The sequence below is a fragment of the Camelina sativa genome, chromosome 11, assembly GCF_000633955.1.
Source record: "Camelina sativa cultivar DH55 chromosome 11, Cs, whole genome shotgun sequence".
NCBI classification, from domain to species: Eukaryota; Viridiplantae; Streptophyta; class Magnoliopsida; order Brassicales; family Brassicaceae; genus Camelina; species Camelina sativa.
The window spans coordinates 31,420,779-31,438,982 of record NC_025695.1 but is presented as its reverse complement, the minus strand read 5'-3'; the positions used below and the strand labels follow the sequence as shown (position 1 = coordinate 31,438,982).

Genomic DNA, 18,204 nt, shown 5'->3' with positions numbered 1-18,204 from the left:
TTATAATAATTAAGATTTGACATATNTTTTATAATAATTAAGATTTAACATATAGAAATTGTTATAATTTGAATTTTATATTATCTCACCATATGAATCAAGAGTTCTTAAAATTTTATGAAAATGTGAGTAAGTGATACAATTAAGTTAGAAAGAAAATAAAAGAATTAAATTTTGGGTGTAAGTGATACAATTAAGTTATAAAGAAAATAAAAGAATTAAATTTTGGGTGTCATTTTTAAAAAAATATAATGGTATGTAAATATAAATACTATGAAAAATTGAGGACAAATAAAGAAATCATTTCTCGAGCTTTGTAAGCGCAACAAGTAAGTATTTTTTTTGTTTCTAGAGTAATCTCTCAAGCGTGATTGGAAGATAAACTCTTTTTATGAAGCACTGAATCATACATAAACTAGAGTAAATCAGTTACGTATTATCAAAAAAAAAATCTCCTTTTCATAATGATGATTGCAGTGTTTGAATTTTGGCTTATGATAAGAAAGGTTCATTGTCTCTCAAGATTTACATATAAGAACACTAATGACAAATTAAACAATGTTTAAGATCAAAAAACAAATGTTTTAAATTAAAGAAAACTAAATAATCTATAACTTTTAAAATAACTTTGACAATTAACATAATTCTTATAAACGTTGTATACAATTTAACATAAGTATAGTATTTAAATAACAACAACTAAAATAAACTAAAAATATGTCTATTTACTTTGACATACGTGGATTTGTTATTAAAAAGAATAGATAATTTACAAAAGGAAACAAACAAATAATAATGTAAAAACAACACAAACTATATAAATTTAGATGATTAAATTTGTAAACTACAAAAATACACCACAAAATAAATACACTAATATATCTTCCATAACAAGTAATAGGAGAAAAAACATAGCATGCAATAGAGTTAAGCCAATTATACGATTAAATTTATCCGATTTAAATGTAAATGATTGTAATAACAAATACAACAGAGTTACAAACTATTGTGGGGGTTTTTAGTCCATTTCTATATCTTAGAATTGTGTAAACCATAATTTTTATTATTAATATAATTCCAAAAAATTAAAAATCATATTTTTAACATCAAATATACTTCAAAATGTATAGAATAACATCCCCAGAGTTATCTTAAAATACTCGCTTAGAAAAAATTTCAACTTCATAATAGTAACTATATGAGGCACAAAAGTAAATGGGAGATTATTTAATAACAGTTCGATTCGATGTATGTACGGTTTGATTCAGTTGGACTTTAATTTAATTCTAGTTCAATTTAAGTTCAAAAAATGGAAAAGTATCATTAAACATATTTGTTTTGGATAAATAATTGTAATACACTTTTTCAAGGCTGCAGTTCAACCCTTCATTGAAGAGCTCCCTGCAAACCAAAGAGAAAAACAGAAAAGTTAATGTAAATCTGATCAATGCAAAAACATAAAATACAGAATAGACAAAGATTTTCATCGTTAACCTTAAAAATTAATCATATCAAACATTTAATAAGTGTACCAATTTTTGAGAGCTCTGCCATGATTTTATTGTGTATTATTCACGAAACGTGAAAAACTCAAAGGCCATATATTTTAATAGAGCCTCGATTCCAAAATAATAATGTCTCTAAGATTCTAAAATCTAATTCTTGTTGTTCATCCTGAATCCAATCCAAATCATAAATAAAACTTTCAAATATCGATAAATACCAAAAACTTTAAATAAACATGATTTACATAAACATCATCGGTTTGTATGACATGAAAAGATGATTTATTGAATATGTACTAAATTTTCTTTATTTTTAGTCCTAGTTTTTAATTTAAATCATAATTCGTTAGTACATGAGAAGATGATGAATAATCTGAATATGTAATATATTTTCTTTATTTAGTCTTAATTTTTAATTTAATTCATAATTAATAATTCGTTTTTTGTGTTTTTTTTTAAATAATTCATAATTCTACGTACTAAACTAAAAGCACTATGTTAATACATTTGAGCTTAGTATATCAACTATAAACCCAAAAATTAAAAGTCTAAAATGAATTTTAGTTATGAGGAACTTTTTTCTTGTATCACTTATGAAATTTTGTCAAGAGACCACACCGTGTTTCGCATCACATAATTTTTGGCATATATAAATATTTTTATTTTAGTTTGTTAATATTACAAGTAACCAAGTGGTTAAGCTTCTTGTTTAACTCGTGATCAGTAACAACGATACGTGGTTTCTTCTTCTACCAGCTTCACAAGTAACAACGATGACAATGCTTCTTTGATTTATTAAACAAATGGAGTCTATAGAGTGATTAGAAAAAAGAGTTTCTATTTCTTTCACTTTTGACCGCTATAAAATCCAAACCAACTAAAAATACCACCACCAAATAAGCAAACAACAATCAAGCTAAGGAAACAGCAATTGGACTCCTCACAACATGGTCCCTATCTGCCCAACTAAACCATCCAAATTGGTATTGACCCTTTTCAGTCGCATTCAACACCAGGTCCGTCCGTGGTTTAATCACGATCTTAAACCGCTGCTTCTGACCAATCCGGTCAAAGACCAACACATTCGGTATAGCCTCAACCGAAACACCTGATGGCGGGTTAGCGTTGAATACGTATGTGCTTGTTGAGTTACCAATTCCAACATTTGTAACCGTTCTTTTAACGGTCACTGTCCTGTTTAGATTCGGGATCGCGATCGATGGGTAGTTGAGATTGTAACCGGGTGGGATTTTACTAGGACATTTGAATGTCGGGTCAATATCGGTGAAATTAACCGAGCAGCCATAGAGAAGGTAAGCTCGGTATGATGCATCGTAGACTAAACCAGGATTCGCAGCTTTGGTTGGTCTGAAATGTCCTGACCCAAGTGCAAATGGGTTTGCAGGTAAACCATTAGTGTCTTGGATTGGTTTCTTCTCGTCGTTAGTCATCCAAGCTAACAAAACAAATACACAAATTTAAATAAATCCGAATACAAATTAAAAGATTTTGGTTTAACTTAACCGAACGAATGAAATAACCATGAATATTTTTGTTTACCAGTGGTCATAAGAGCAGATCTTATAGCAGCACTGCTCCATTTGGGATGAATGGCTTTGAGAAGAGCAATTGCACCAGAAACATGAGGACAAGACATTGAAGTCCCTGTGTAAATATTAAAATCTGCAACTCTTTGATCTATTGACACTTTGCTTGGTGAATCTGCTCCACTCCATGCAGCCAGTATGTTCAGTCCAGGTGCAGTAATATCCGGCTGTTAAAACCGCAAAAAAGAATTATCAAACCGGTTAATATCAGTTATGAGACATTTCGGTTTTGTTTGAATTTAACAAAACATACAAAGAAGTTTACCTTTAAAATGTTGGGATCTACCACGTTTGGACCACGGCTAGAAAAACCGGTCATCAAAGGAGCTGCTGTGTATTTGTAAACCGTTTTCCCCGGTTTAATAAAAGCCATCGGGTTTTTATCGGTTTTGATATAGTCTAGAATTTTCTCGACCACGGTTGGGGTAACAGCGGCAGTCGCAACAAAGTGAGAATCCGACGGAATTTCATTACCGTTAGCCGGGGCATTTCCAAGAATCATACCGGCTCCTCCGGCTCGTTTTACCTCTATACCTTTACCGATTCTTGGACCGGCTCCTCTTAAACATAATACCACTTTACCAGCCACAAGCTCCGGTTTTAGTGAATTCGGTAGACATTGCCTGCACACAAAAAAAAAAGAGATCGTTAAGTCAAATATATAATTAAATAAGATCAACGATCGAAATTAATAAGAGAGCGAGCAGATCTTACGATGAATCGTTCAGTGCAATGCCGGGAACAACCACGTTAGCAGCGTAAACAAGAGGCGCAAATTTGTCCATTTTAAATGCCGTTATCGACTCCGTCTACATAACAAAAAATAAACTATATATTATACAAAAATGTAACACATAATTGTCTCTTTTTTTTTAAGTATTTAGTTGTTGTCTAATTACCTTGACTGTGTAGCCATTACCAAGAGCAAGGCCGCCAACAAAAGCCCGATCAAGAGTACTAGCTCCAACGGTGATAATCCACGGTGCCGGATTCGACAAAGTCCCAGCCTTTGGCCCTGAGTTCCCAGCGCTAGCCGCAACCACAATATTCCTTTTAATGGCATGCAACGCTCCAATCGCAATTCCGTCTTGTTGAAACGGCAAAGGATCGGTCGTTCCGATCGAAATGCTGATTACGTGAACACCATCAGCGATCGCGTCATCGATCGCGGCAAGCATGTCTTCTTGTAAACAGACATTTCCACCAACTTTTTCCTCGTTGGGCTTGGCCCAACAAGCTTTGTAAACAGCTAGACGAGATAATGGTGCACCACCCGAGGCCGAGCCCATTGCAAAACCGCCGAGTGCTGATGCACCGTAGACCCGACGACCAACGGCAGTAGAGGCTGTATGGGATCCATGTCCGTCGGGATCGCGTGGTGACAAGAAGTCTTTGTTTGCTGTAACGTTGAACGCTCCGAAATACTTTTCGTATCCTTTCACGTAATACCTCGCTCCAATAATTTTCCTGTAATTAGTGGAAAAAATATATTTTTTTAGCTTGCAAAATTAGTAATTATTTGAACAATTAAGAAATCACAATAATAAGTTGGAAACGTGATTTATTTTCTACAGGATACTAAGTGTTTTATAAAATTTAATTCTTTATTCAAGTCTTTAAACATTTGAGATGCCTCCAACAAAAATATATAGACACATAAACTCGGGCACACACTGATATTACAAACATAAGAATTGATGATAAAACAAACAAGGGTGAGAAGTCACGGGTGTACAATATTATCTAGAAAGAAGCAAATAAGTTTTTGTCCCTTACACATAATACCAAAGCTTGCATATAACAATCAATTATCAAAGTTTCGGTTTCATGCACATAAAATAGCCAGTATATAAATATCTGTTTTTTCAAATCAGTTTTATTTGTATGGTTTTGATGGCAGGCTTACATAAGTGAACAGTTACAGGGTCTGCCAGGGAAAATAATTCATTGTATATAAATAGTTTTATATTACTAACAGAGAATAGAATAATAATTAAAGGTGGCTCTCGTGAATGATGATGATACGCAAGCTTAAAAGTTGGTGATCAATTATCGCAACCGAACAAAACATTGAGACTGTGACCTAATGTTTCGGACAGTGGAACTCAAAACTATACTCGTATGTGGGAAATGTTTGCTAAATCTTGAAAAAAAAAAATCTATGTTATACTAAAATAGTATGAGTTTCTACTAAAATTAAAGTCGTGAAATAATTTTCAGAATTCTGTCATTGTAGCAGTCAAAAGCTTAGGTTTTTATTCTACATAATTATACAATTGTTTACTATATATGTAAAGGGATTCATTTAATGATCAATATAGAACAACATATCACATCATCATATATAAAAAGAAGATTCTTGCAGCAAGCATGAGGTTCTTTGGATCTTTGCTAAAGAACCAATTGGTGATATGGACGTATAGTTTACTTTAAATCTATTTTCGACCTATAATTCATACATACATGTTCTAGTTATGGTGTGTATGTGTTTTTTCGTGGTTTTTGGCTAAAATTTGTAATTTTCTGGTTTTATATATTTGGCTTTTCTAGATTTAAAATATATGAATAATTGATTTAAATTATAGAATTGAAGATATGCAGATGCCAACATCCTCTATATCAAAAGAATCTCTACCTATTTGTTTGATAATCAAAACATAGAAATTATAGATATGCAGCTAAAAACTCAACATGTTTAGTAAAATAAATGAAGATTTACTAAGATGATTTTCTAAGAGAAAAAAAAAACAGGAAAAATATCTCTTACCGGTTACAGTGAGAAGAGTTAAAGGCAACTCCGGTTTGGCAGATTCCTTTCCATGACTTTGGAATAGGTCCCATTCCTTTGTCACTGAAACTCCTTGATTCTGGCCACACACCTTTTTTTATTTCCCCAAAAAAAAAAAAAAACAAAATCATTCTCTCAATAATGATGGATTAATATAATAATGAGATGCAACTAACGATTCTAAAAATATAAATTACAAAAATTTCCTTGAATCTTGAATTCTTGACCGTAACGCAACTCTTTTTCTCTAGTCACGTAATAATTCAACTATCAACGTTGGAGTTAGGTCCATTTAAGTTTCGGTGTACGTTCTCATCAAAAGAAACAGTGATTATTCTCAGAATCCAAATCAATCATATTTTTTAATTCTGAAAACTAATCTTATGGCTCTTATCGCGGCGCTTATATGTGAACTATGTGCGTGAGGAAGTAGAAGACAAAGGATAATACAAAAAGTAAGGAAAACACAAACGTTCACATGAATAACCACAATTTTATTCTTTCCACTCATGTTATCCAAATAAACCATGATGAACTTAACTATAATTTTTAGTTTTGCACTTACCCCAAAAATTAATAAATCAGTTAATGAAAATCTATTTTCTCACTTTATAACAAACAGAAAACAATCATATTCTAAATAAATTAGTAGCTAGAGACAGCTTAACTTACCACTGTCGAGAACACCGACGATGATACCATCACCATGTTTGGCCTTCCTTAAAAACTTTCTCCCGACACGAAACCGATCATCTACATCGTTTTTTAGAGGTCGTGCATCAATGTCATCGGTTTCCTCCTCCTCCAATCCTACAAACTCCCATGACCGTGTAGTATGTGCTTCATATTTTCTTGGATGGCTCTTGAATACCGAAACAACCTCTGCCAATTCTGTTGACAAAAAACAAAAAAAAACAGAATTGGGTTTTAGTACTCTTTTTTAGCCGTAACAAAATATCAGACGGGTTTTATTTTTATTTATTTACTTACTTTCTAGTTTAGAGGCTTCGTCCGGGGTTAGCTCAGCCGCGAAGCCATTGATGCTATGTTTGTAGCTATACAAGAGCGATGCTCTAGCCTCTTCTTCGGATTCTTTAACAGAGTGAAGATAAGAATGATGATGTTCTTCTATTTCATGTAAGGCTTTATCACCTTTATGTTCTCCAAAATAGACTATATACACCTACCGAAAAAAAAGATGTCATGAAAATGTGAGGATTGACTAAGAATTATGACCCCATATGGTAACAAATCAATGCATAGCTTTTTTTGTTTTTGGTATGAAAATCAAGGCATAGTTGGAATTGAGAATCAGTGAACATTAAAGTGTAGAGATGATTATTCTGAATCTGAAAAGAAAAAAAATAATAATAATAGGAACCTGTTTTTTTTCGGCACATGAGGCTAAGAGGGGGATGAGAAAGAGGAGAGGGAAGATACAAGTTAGCTTGTTCATGGCCTTGATGGAATGTTATAGCCCTAATGCTCTCTTGGGTTTGATGGGCTGGCTATTTATAATAGAGAAAGAGCAACAAATTCAAACCCTTTTAAGAAAGTTAAATAAAGAAAAACAAAAACACAAAATTATAGGAAAAGACTATCCTTAACTAATCGTGGTGATCTAATGGTTGAAGATTGAAGATTCGTTATATTAGTCGAAGTCAACGATGACTGGATGAGTCTTACCCTCTATGGCTCTATACAATGCCTTATAAAGATTTAGATAACCTTATATAACATGCCTTAATTATAAAGATTTACAATACCTTATATAACATACCTTAATAAAGATTTGCAATATACATATTTAATAAAAATTTATAAACCTTTAAAATTATATAACATACCTTATAAATACTTGCAATATGCCAATACCCTATAGATAATATATCCCTATATATTAATAGGGGAATCATTCTGAAGAAAAAGATGATAAGGGATATATTCAAAACATGATTTTGGAGGATTTTGGATTTTGTTTAAAATCACATGTTATTCAACTTAGAATTTTAAATTCTCTTTCTAAATCTCCTGTTATTGAAAATGAGATTTTTATAAAATCAATTTTTTAAAATCATATGAAATCAACTGTTATTGAAAACATAACTTTATATATTTTTTTAAAACTCATAACAATGATTTTGGGAGATTTTGGATACTTTTTACACTATAAATCCAACTTATAATATCACACCTCTAGAGATGATATTTAAGATATTTGTTTTACAAAAAAAGAACCATTGTAACGGACGTAAAAAAAAGCTTTTCCAAAGAAAGAAAAATCTGAAAACAAATAAAACATAAGAAAATTACGAGTCTTTCAATCCATTCACATACATGTTCTTCTCCTTCCTCCTCTCTTTCTCAGAAAGTATGACTGAAATTTTTTTTTTTCACTTTTTTCCTTTCTCCTCTAACTTTTTTTCTCTTTCTTCTCGCAAAGAATCTTAGTTTTCATTTTTTAGATTCTGTTTTTCTTTGTTATATATATAAAAGTCTCGATTTTTCCATCTAGATGCAAGAGATTGGTAATAGAGGAGATAAACTATATTGGATCTTTTTGAATCTCATCAAATCCTTTTTTTTCTAAAGTCTTTTAAAATCACCCAGCAAAATCCCTTTGAATCTCATAAACTCACAAAACAAAATATTTAACAATTACACAAAATATCATAAAAACTCTCATTAAATCACTCAAAATCCTAAAGTTCCTAAATCCCATAAAATCCTCTAAAATCATGGTTTCAATACACCTCCGATGTGTCATCCTTACAAAGCTCCATACACTTTTTAATAAAACACCTTTAAATTTTCTTAACTTATGTTTTAAAACTTATTATGAAACAGATGGAGTAGTACACTATTCGATTACTGCTATAATAAAAAAAAACAAGAAACTACATATGTTTTCAATGGTGTTCATAAGAAACTATTATACTTCTTCTGTTTCACAAAAATGTTATTCTAAAATTTTATTGTTGTTTCACAAAGAATGTCTTTTTCTATTTTGTATGTACTTTTTACACTAAATTTCTTAGGTTTATCACTAATTTAAAGCTAATTAAACCATTACTTACTTATTAAATAGTGACATATATGTATAATTTAATATTTTTTTAATTTTTGTAAAATATGTCAAAATAACAGTCTTTGTAAAATAGAGAGAGTACTTTTATATTAGTGTTGATTTTTTTTTTGGTAGTGAGATTAGTACAATGCCAGAGATAGTGATGATGTTATAATTATTTTAAGATCTTCTTCTTGTTAAGTATTAAACTATTTTACTTGTATATCTTAATACTCCATCTGTCTCTTATAGGTTGATCTTTAAGATTATTCACATATATTAAGATAGAAAATTATATGATTAATTTATTATTTATTATTCTGATGGTTTACTTATCTTTATTTATGATCATCTCATGTATGTTTGATGATTCATTTTTCTGACACTTTTTGTTTTTGAACAAAACAATACTTAATTAAATTAGAGTTCAGTACATATAGCCACAAGGGCCTCTTTCTCAAGTGAATCTGCTTGTCGATTGTGATTGCGCGATACATAAGAAAAGGAGCAGAAATCAAGATGAGAAACTAGGGTTTGGGTATCATATAGAATCCAGTAAAGTTCCTTTGGAAGAATCTTCCTATTTAGAGCTTTGACTAACAGTTGTGAGTCTGAAGCGAAGTGGAGTCGAGTGAAGCTTGATTCAATTGCAACTCCCAAAGCTGTGAGAGTTGCTAAAATTTTGGCCATCGACGTTGATCGGACATGGGAAGCATTCGAGGAGCCACGAAGAAGGATTTTATCGGATGGATCCTTGATGACCCATTCATAACCCGCTTTCTCATTCACTTTCCAAGCAGCGTCTGTATAGCATTTCTGATACAAGGTTTGGTGTGGGACAGATCTTGGCGGTTTTGGGATAAGTTTGGTCGGAGGTTGTGTCGATTGCGCTTCATGCCACTCCTTAGATCTACAGATGGCTAAAAGCAGGGCTTCTTCTGCCTGATTTTGTTCTTTATTGAAGATCAATCTATTCCGAGCTGTCCAAATTGTTCAAAAGATCCAAGTGGCTAAAAGTCCTTTTTCGATTCTCGTAGGCGGGAGACACGTGAGTTTAACTATGGTGCTTATGCCTTTCTCCATGGATTGGATTGTTTCAGGGTGCATTGATTCCTTGAAAAGAGCCAATTTCCAAATTAGTGAGGCAAATGAGAATTGGAAAGAGAGGTGTACCTCAGTTTTGGTCTCTCCACAGTGTGGGCAATTGACATTCTCATTGGTATGCCTGGTCATCAGGTTCTTGTCCACTGGTAATGCATGTTGGGCTGCTTTCCATAGGAGAAGCTTCGTTTTAGGTGAGCTTCTGAGATTTCAAATATTGGCTTTCCAATTAAACGAGTCATCACTTCTGGTTTGTGGATCGGTTGACTTCATCTTGGGATCAAAAGATTTAGCTTTAAGTGCTTCATAATATCCAAATTTTGTAGAGTATACCCCATTTGTTGTTGGAAGCCACATCCATGAATCTGAACCACCTTGTTTGCTTGGTCTCAACTTTAAGATGTCATCTTCATGATGTGGGAAAGTTTGTTGGATGAGTGGCAAATTCTATTCCCGGGAGTATGGTAATATGAGGTCAGACACAGTGAAAGATTGGTGGACAATATGGTGTAATAGGCTTTGTCAGAGAAAACCAAGGTAGTCTCCAAATAGGTATTGACTCCCCGTTGCCAATTACTTTCCCATGATTGGTCTTAAGTAAATCTCTTCCAATGTAGATGTTTCTCCATCCATGTGATGTATTCTTTAGAACGTTACACTCAAGAAAGGAGGAAGAGTTACAATATTTGCCTAAGAGGACCTTTGCAAGGAGGCATGATGAATGGGAGAGGATGCGCCAGCTAATCTCTGCCAGCAAGGCGTTTTTGAAGGCTTGGATATCCTTGAAACCCAATCCCCTTTCTTTAAACGATTTGATCATTTTGTCCCAAGAGATCCAACACATTTTTCTTTTGTTCGGTTTCTCGTCCCACTAGATATGGATTAAGGCAGATTGGATATGGCTGCACAAGGAGTTGGGGAGTTTAAAACAACACATCGTATATGAAGGCATAGCCAACAAGACTGCTTTGAGGAGTGTCATTTTCCCAAACAAGGACAAGAATCTTGAGGACCAGATTTAAGCTCACTGCTTAATTCTGTCAACTATTAAGCTGAAAAGGTCCTTCTTCTTCATGCCTAAGAGCTCAGGTAAACCAAAATATTTCCCTTGTCCTCATACCTTGCAGATACCTAGCTCTTTTTTTTTTTTTTTTACTATTTCTCTTGTTTTATTTCTTGTTTTGACTAAGAAAGTGACAGAGGACTTCTCTTGATTAATCTTTTGACCCGAATATGCCTCATATATTTGTAGGATTTGCTTTAATTGGTTGCAACTGCTCTGATCAGATTTGCAGAAGAACATGGTGTCTTCTGCAAATAGAAGATGATTCACTCGTGGACTTCCTTTTGCTACCCTGATTCTTGTTAATTTTCCTTGAGTTTGAGCTTTGTTGCATAATCCTGACAGGACCTCATTGCAAATAATAAAGATATAAGGCGAGAGGGGGTCGCTTTATTTGATGCCTCTTTACGGTTTAACTAGCCCTCTTGCTTGGTCGTTCAAAAGGTAAAAGTAGGAGACCGTAATAATACATTGCATGATCCAAGTGACTCACTGCTGGTGGAAACCCAATCTATCTAGGGTTGTCCTTATAAAATCTCATTCTATTCTGTCGTATGTCTTACTCATGTCAATTTTCACTGCCATGAACCACCTCTCTCTAGCATCAGAATTTTTCAGGTAATGCAGGGTTTCATGTGTGATCATAACGTTATATGTGATTGCTCTGCCAGGAACAAAAGTTGATTTATTTTAGGAAATACATGTTTGCAATATCGGTTGTAGTCTCTTTAATAGCAGTGTGGCAAAGATTTTATAATAAATGAGCATAGTGCTATAGGTCTAGTCAGAAACTCTTTTGAGGCTTGTTATCTTTGGGATCAATCTAACATGGGTGTTACTGATTTTCAGGGGCAAGGATCCAATAATGAAGAAAGATTGGACTTTTGAGATCACCTTATCTCCCATTGTGTCCCAATTATTTTGGAAAAAAAACTCGCAGAGAACCTGTCAGGGCCATGGAATTTGTTAGTGTGAATTGCAAATCACGCTTGTTTGATCTCATCCTGAGATGGTATTTTGATTAAAGCTTCATTCATTTCTGCAGTCACATGTGGTGTAATGCCTCATGTACTATATTGAGCCTGGAGCAATCAATTGAGCTGAACATATCTTGGTAATGGCTTGCAATTGTAGCCACAATCTCATTTTCCTCATAGACAGCTATTCCTGGTTCTGGTTCTAACACATATATGTTTTTTTATGGATCTTCTTCCTTTTGTAGCAGCATGGAAGTATCATGTGCCAACCAAAGTTGTTGGCTTCTCTATCTCCAGAACTCTTTTTTTTTTTTATATGCGCCCAATAGTCTATGGTTCAAGGAATCATTATCTTCTTGCAAGCAAGTATTATCTGTCATAGCTTCCTTAAGCTGATCTCTCAGGTCGTTAATGCATCTCTGACTATTGGTTTGTTGTTCTCTAGTCCAGGCAATGATAGCAGAGTGACAAACTTGAAATTGTTTCTACACATCAGCATTGGGACAACAGGTTCAAGCTTTTATGATAATCTTTTTGACCTCTAGATTTTGTCTTAGCCGCCTGTCATATCTAAACAAGCCTCTTGTTTTCTTTTTAACAGAATCAAAGGAGGATACTAGGGGACGATGATCAAAACCTTGAAACCGCAGGTACTCACTACATTCTGAAGGGTAAACAATAGTCCATTTACTATTTGCCATAGTCCTGTCAAGTCTGCATCTGACGAGATATGTATATCTCTTTCCTCTCCATGATAAAAAAAAATTCCTCTATGTTGAAGATCATACAAGCACAGGTGGACATGAGGGATCTCAAGTCATAGGAAGATCCTTCTGGTCTGGAAGTGCCTCCGAATTTCTCATTATTATTGATAATATCATTAAAATCTCATGTGAGAAACGAAGGCGTCGATCTAGAATCCATTTGTGTTGTAAGAGTTTCCCACACTGCAACCCTTTTGGATCTATTAGGTTCACCATACATAAAGGTTGAGTAAAAATACCTTCCTTTGGCTTTTGTTCTGGTATCTGTAATACTTTGGCAAGAGCTTAGTATCTCAACTTCAATATTTTGTTTTCAGAAAAGCGCTAGGCTACCCGTCCCTGGAGAGAGGGGGAACCAGGTGGTGAGAGGGGTAATCTATCCAATGGAGCAATTAGAGGACAATATCTGAATGGTTTTTTTGTCTCCTTGAGTAAAATAAGGTCAGGAAATACTTTCTTCTTTATGTCTTTCAGCCTCTGGACTGTCATGGGGTTCCCCAACCCACAACAGTTCCAGCTCACAAACCTTAGAAAAAGTAGTTTGCGGATTCTGAAAATCCACCCTGTCTTTTCTTTGAGGACGGTGTTATAGTTATCTTAGGGTTTGACGAGTTTTGGCTCTTTGATTTAGCAGGGTTTGATGCGGAAGCATCCCCCAATTGAGAGGATGGATCACTTAGGGTTCTGCCTTTACTTGTTCCGGATTTTGAGGTAGGTTGCTTTTGGTTCTGCTTTGCGCCATTAATCTTCTTTGGAGAGTTCTATACGAGGTTCCTCTTTTGGCTCTTGACTCCATTAAGTCTGAGGGGAGTTTTTGTTGGTGGTTTTGCTAGTGGAGGTCTTCCCCTTCCTCTTCTGGTGATAATTTCAGTTTATTTTGCTTGTGAAGGATCCTCTAGAAGTGGCTTATTTCCTAACTCTGAGGCTTGATCCCCTGGGGAACAATTTGGTGGGGAAGCATTTTGGACAAAGGAGACCGTAGAGGTGATAATTCTATTAGTCGTAGTACTCATAAGTTGTCTAGATTCGCCTTGGATAACTCTTTGTCGTCTGGCTGCACTCTTAGTTGGGTTGACAACAGAACAATAATGGACAGTTACTGAATTAGAGTCTTTGGACCGAAGGGTTTGTGAGGCATCCAAAAGGGATAAGGAGTTTGCTTGAATCAGTTCAGGAGCTCAGATTCGCTTTCTGGGGGTGGATAGTAACCTCTTTCAAGACTCCTTTATGATGGTATGGGATAAACAGGTGGGGGAGAGGAATTCTTAGGTGTTGTAGAGTTTAGCAGGGGAAGGATTTTTCCAGGTTGGGTTTGGTTCAAAACGCTTCACAGGGTTACAAAATGTTAAAGAAAGAAGACTTATAGATACGCAAGACGGTGAGATTACTACACTGCCATAGATAATAATGATGTTATATTTACTTTAAGATCTCCTTCTTGTAAAGTATTAAACTATTTTACTCGTCTGTCTTAATACTCCATTTGACTCTTATAGTTTAATGTTTAGGATTATTCATACATGTTAATACAGAAAATTCTATGATTAATTTATTATTTATTTGTTCTGATGGTTTATTTTTCTTTATTTATGATCATCTCATGTATGTATGTGTGATGATTCACTTTTCTTGTAAAAAAAACTAAAATCATATTTTTAAAATATACTTTTTTTACTTTTTTCTAGTGAAAAATTAACAATACAAAATAAAAATAGAGTTATTGGAACGTTTCAGTTTCTTTGCCCAAAAGTACTACCCCTGGGACAAATATCCGGGATCTGCGGATATCTGTTATCCGATCCTAGATCGGATCCAAAAAAACAGATATCTGGGTGGTCTAGATCCGGATTTAGATAGTATATTTTCGGATCTGGCCGGATACGGATCTGAATCCGGATAGTGAAGAAATCTTGGATCGGATATCCGGGATCCACCAACAATACATGTTAATGGATCTATTAGTTAAAGGGCCTAACATTTAATTGTAATGGATCGTGTTGTGCTTTGAAACCCTTAAAACCTAATTTCTATAAGGTTATGAAACGATAATCGTCTCTTTTTCTCTCCCGTAAACAACAAACACCAACCCAGAGACAACCGAGAGAAAACTTCACCCATAAATCATGTTCATTGACCGCGAGCGAGCAGATCCAACAGAACGAAATCACTTCTCCTCTACCACAACGACGACCCATCACCACCATCTCGAGTTATCCACAAATTCTGGTTGCAGTCCTCAAAGCAAACCAGATCTAGGAAATCCGGCGGAAGCAAACCGCCACAGATCTTGACTACACGACCTCAGGGATATGTCGACACTGTAAATTGCACCATAACCTCCGCTGCCGTGAAACCCTAGACTCACTACCACGACAATAAAACCAGTGGCCGGAATCCTTTTTTGAAATCACTCTGGATCCAGCTATCCGCGAATATCCGGATTTTCATGGATATTCGAAACCCGGATATCCGGGGTAACCGGAGCCGGATCTGTTTGTCAAAACTAATTATCCGTCGGATTCGGAGGCGGAGCCGAATACCCCTAAAAACCCCGTATATCCGGATCCGTCTCAAATCTAAAAAGTATACTCCATTGATTATTATTACTCATAACTAGATACTAACCCACGTTAAATTGTAGGCTGACATTTTATTTGAATTAAATTTGAAATAATTTTTTTTGTTATTCATTATTAGCAATTCGGCCTATATACAATTAGATTATTTGTTCAGAGATTATTGCCAAAAAATCTGTATCAAATCGAATAACATATGTAGAATTCTTAGTTGTTTAACCGAATGGAAATTTCTAATTATTTTATTTTTTATTTATCCTAGTTAAATTGTCTTAATTAGCCTTACTGATCCTATCATTTTTTTTTACTATTTCTTATTGGCAATCCAAAGTAAATGTCTACACTTTTAATATTATTTTTATAAATATACTTCTCACTTAATATACTAAAAGATAACTGTTAACGATATTTACATAATTAATCTTTTACGGACTGAAAAAAAATTTCAAACATCAAACTATTAGAGAGTGTATTTTTTCAAATTCGTTTTAGTTGTGATATATATATATATATATATATATATATAATATATATGTGTCAGAGTAGATTAAAGTAAAAAGAATATTGCAAGTTCCAATTTGGTCGAATAATTTGAGAGAAAAGAATAAGAAAAAAAATAGAAAAAAAATAAGGGTATCGACGTATTACAATTTGCCTATCGGGTGCGAAAAAGTAGCTAGGGACTTGATTGGCAGATTGAGTTTCATCATATGGCTTCTGTTTTCTTGGGGAAATCTCTTCTGGCCGTTTTTGTTTGCAAATGACAACTCTCATAACAGAATTCTAAATTTTCTAGTGGAAAAATATAATTTTCTTCTTTATATATTATCTTGTTGCATTTTGGGAGGTGAGAATAAGATATAACAAGAATTAGGGTTAGCCGACAGCTAATCCTCAGTCAGAGAATATTTCAGATTATTTTTTCCGGCAGAGAATATAAATGTACAAGTTGTGCTTTTAACCTCTCAGTGCTTAACCGTAACTTACGGTTAAAGGTCCGTAATTGAATGTTGTGAATAGTGAATACCTTAATACTTGCCCATGTTTACTTGTATATATTATGTTTTCAAATGTCAGCATGCATGCATGTATGATGTATGGACTTTGTTGGATAATAACACATCTACCATACTAGAATAAACCACTAGCTAAAACTAGATTGTTTGTTGAACTAGCAAAATAACCGAATAGGTGTTATATAAAAAAAACTAAATTGAATTAAGTTTTCATTGCATTACTATTAATCAAGTTTAAAAACAAAAAAAAATTCAATTACTTTTTAATTGTAAAGACATGCAAAAGTGAGAACTTCATAACTAATATATTGGTATAGAAACTAAAATCATCTTTTTAAAATATATAAACGTGAACAAATTGTATTTACAATCATCACCTATATGTTTTGGTGCTGCTATAGTTGATTAATCTGCTTAAATTTGTAAACTTAAGAGAAAGATAATGTGCAAATAAGGTTTTTTGAACTTCGAAAAATCTATGGGTAAAGAGTTTTCTCTTTTTAATATTAGTTTGCACGTTATTCTTGGAGTACAAGAGATTTCATTCGACCATACTCAATTGTCCTTATCTTATCATATTTGTATCTCTCTAATTTATTATCTTTTATTCTTTTTTTTTTCTTGGGTTGAGCTAGCTAGCTAGCAACCCTTCAACAGACTGAAAAAATAATTTATTAGTTCTTGCCTGATATATAAGATTATTGCCATTAATATATATGGATACATCTTTACGTTCTGCGTTGGTGTGTAACTTGGTGTATATATCCAAATATGTTAGATTTTATAACAAATATTAGTTAATTTGGCTGGAATTCGAAATTTAATATTTTAAATTATTGACGTCCAGTAATTAAGAGATTTTCACATGTGTGGCTTTGTAAACCATGTATGAATGATTCCACTGTAATATTGTCAAAATAAGAGTCGGAAATGTTTTATTTGGTAATTTTACTTTCGAAATATTTTACTATATATTTGTTGAGTTATGGTAGTGAAGACTGAAGACACTAACTTTATTTGTTGTTACTGAAATTAAGTGAAGTCTTTTCTTTTATGTGACCTTGAATGTTTTTAACACGATACTAATAATGAATAAGTAATAACCAATAAAAATATTGAGAGGTGGAAGACTTTATATGAACTTGATTGCAATCTTAGTGATGTGAAAAGGGAATTTTCGTCAAATTAGACCAATAGAATTGACATATTTTGTGTTTATATAGATGTTTGTATTGTAATAGGACTTGCCGAAACCTATAGCGCTATACGCCAAGGTCCCAAACCAAAGCCTACGCCCCATGCTCGAGCATGTCATTCCTTATTACATGCAACTTACTTTATAACAAATATAATATCTATTTTTGAAAACAATAAAATTCCTAAATTTCTAAATCATTTAAATTACTGTGATATCCCGATTTTAAATAAAATAGTACGCATATATTTTAATAATCTTTTTTGTAAATACGTTACCTTCGGGTTGGATCACCAATGCTGAGGTGTTTTTTAAAAATAATATTTAGTTTAAAAAAAAAGAATGGATTAGATTATATATCAATCTAATGCATTATTTATCTTTTGAAAAACATCATAAAATACTATGTCAAGAGTGACAGAATTAGAGCTGTTAAAAAATTTGTGGCTAGAAGTGATTTTAAGAACCAAAACAAAAAGAAAAAAGAACCAATATTGTTTTGTGGTAATTTACAAATCAGTCGTCAAGTTTTTTTAGTTTTCGAA

General features: G+C 33.5%; 1 protein-coding gene across 1 annotated transcript; it reads right to left on the bottom strand.

Annotated features, from left to right (window-relative positions):
* Positions 2,271 to 7,393, bottom strand: LOC104724834 (subtilisin-like protease SBT5.6). Its single transcript, XM_010443385.1, has 9 exons — positions 7,282 to 7,393; positions 6,891 to 7,083; positions 6,573 to 6,791; positions 5,880 to 5,991; positions 4,012 to 4,579; positions 3,827 to 3,921; positions 3,378 to 3,735; positions 3,066 to 3,279; positions 2,271 to 2,961 (listed from the first exon to the last, which is right to left on the bottom strand). Exons 1-9 carry the CDS (start codon positions 7,354 to 7,356, stop codon positions 2,417 to 2,419), a joined length of 2,379 nt encoding a protein of 792 aa, XP_010441687.1. The 5' UTR covers positions 7,357 to 7,393; the 3' UTR covers positions 2,271 to 2,416.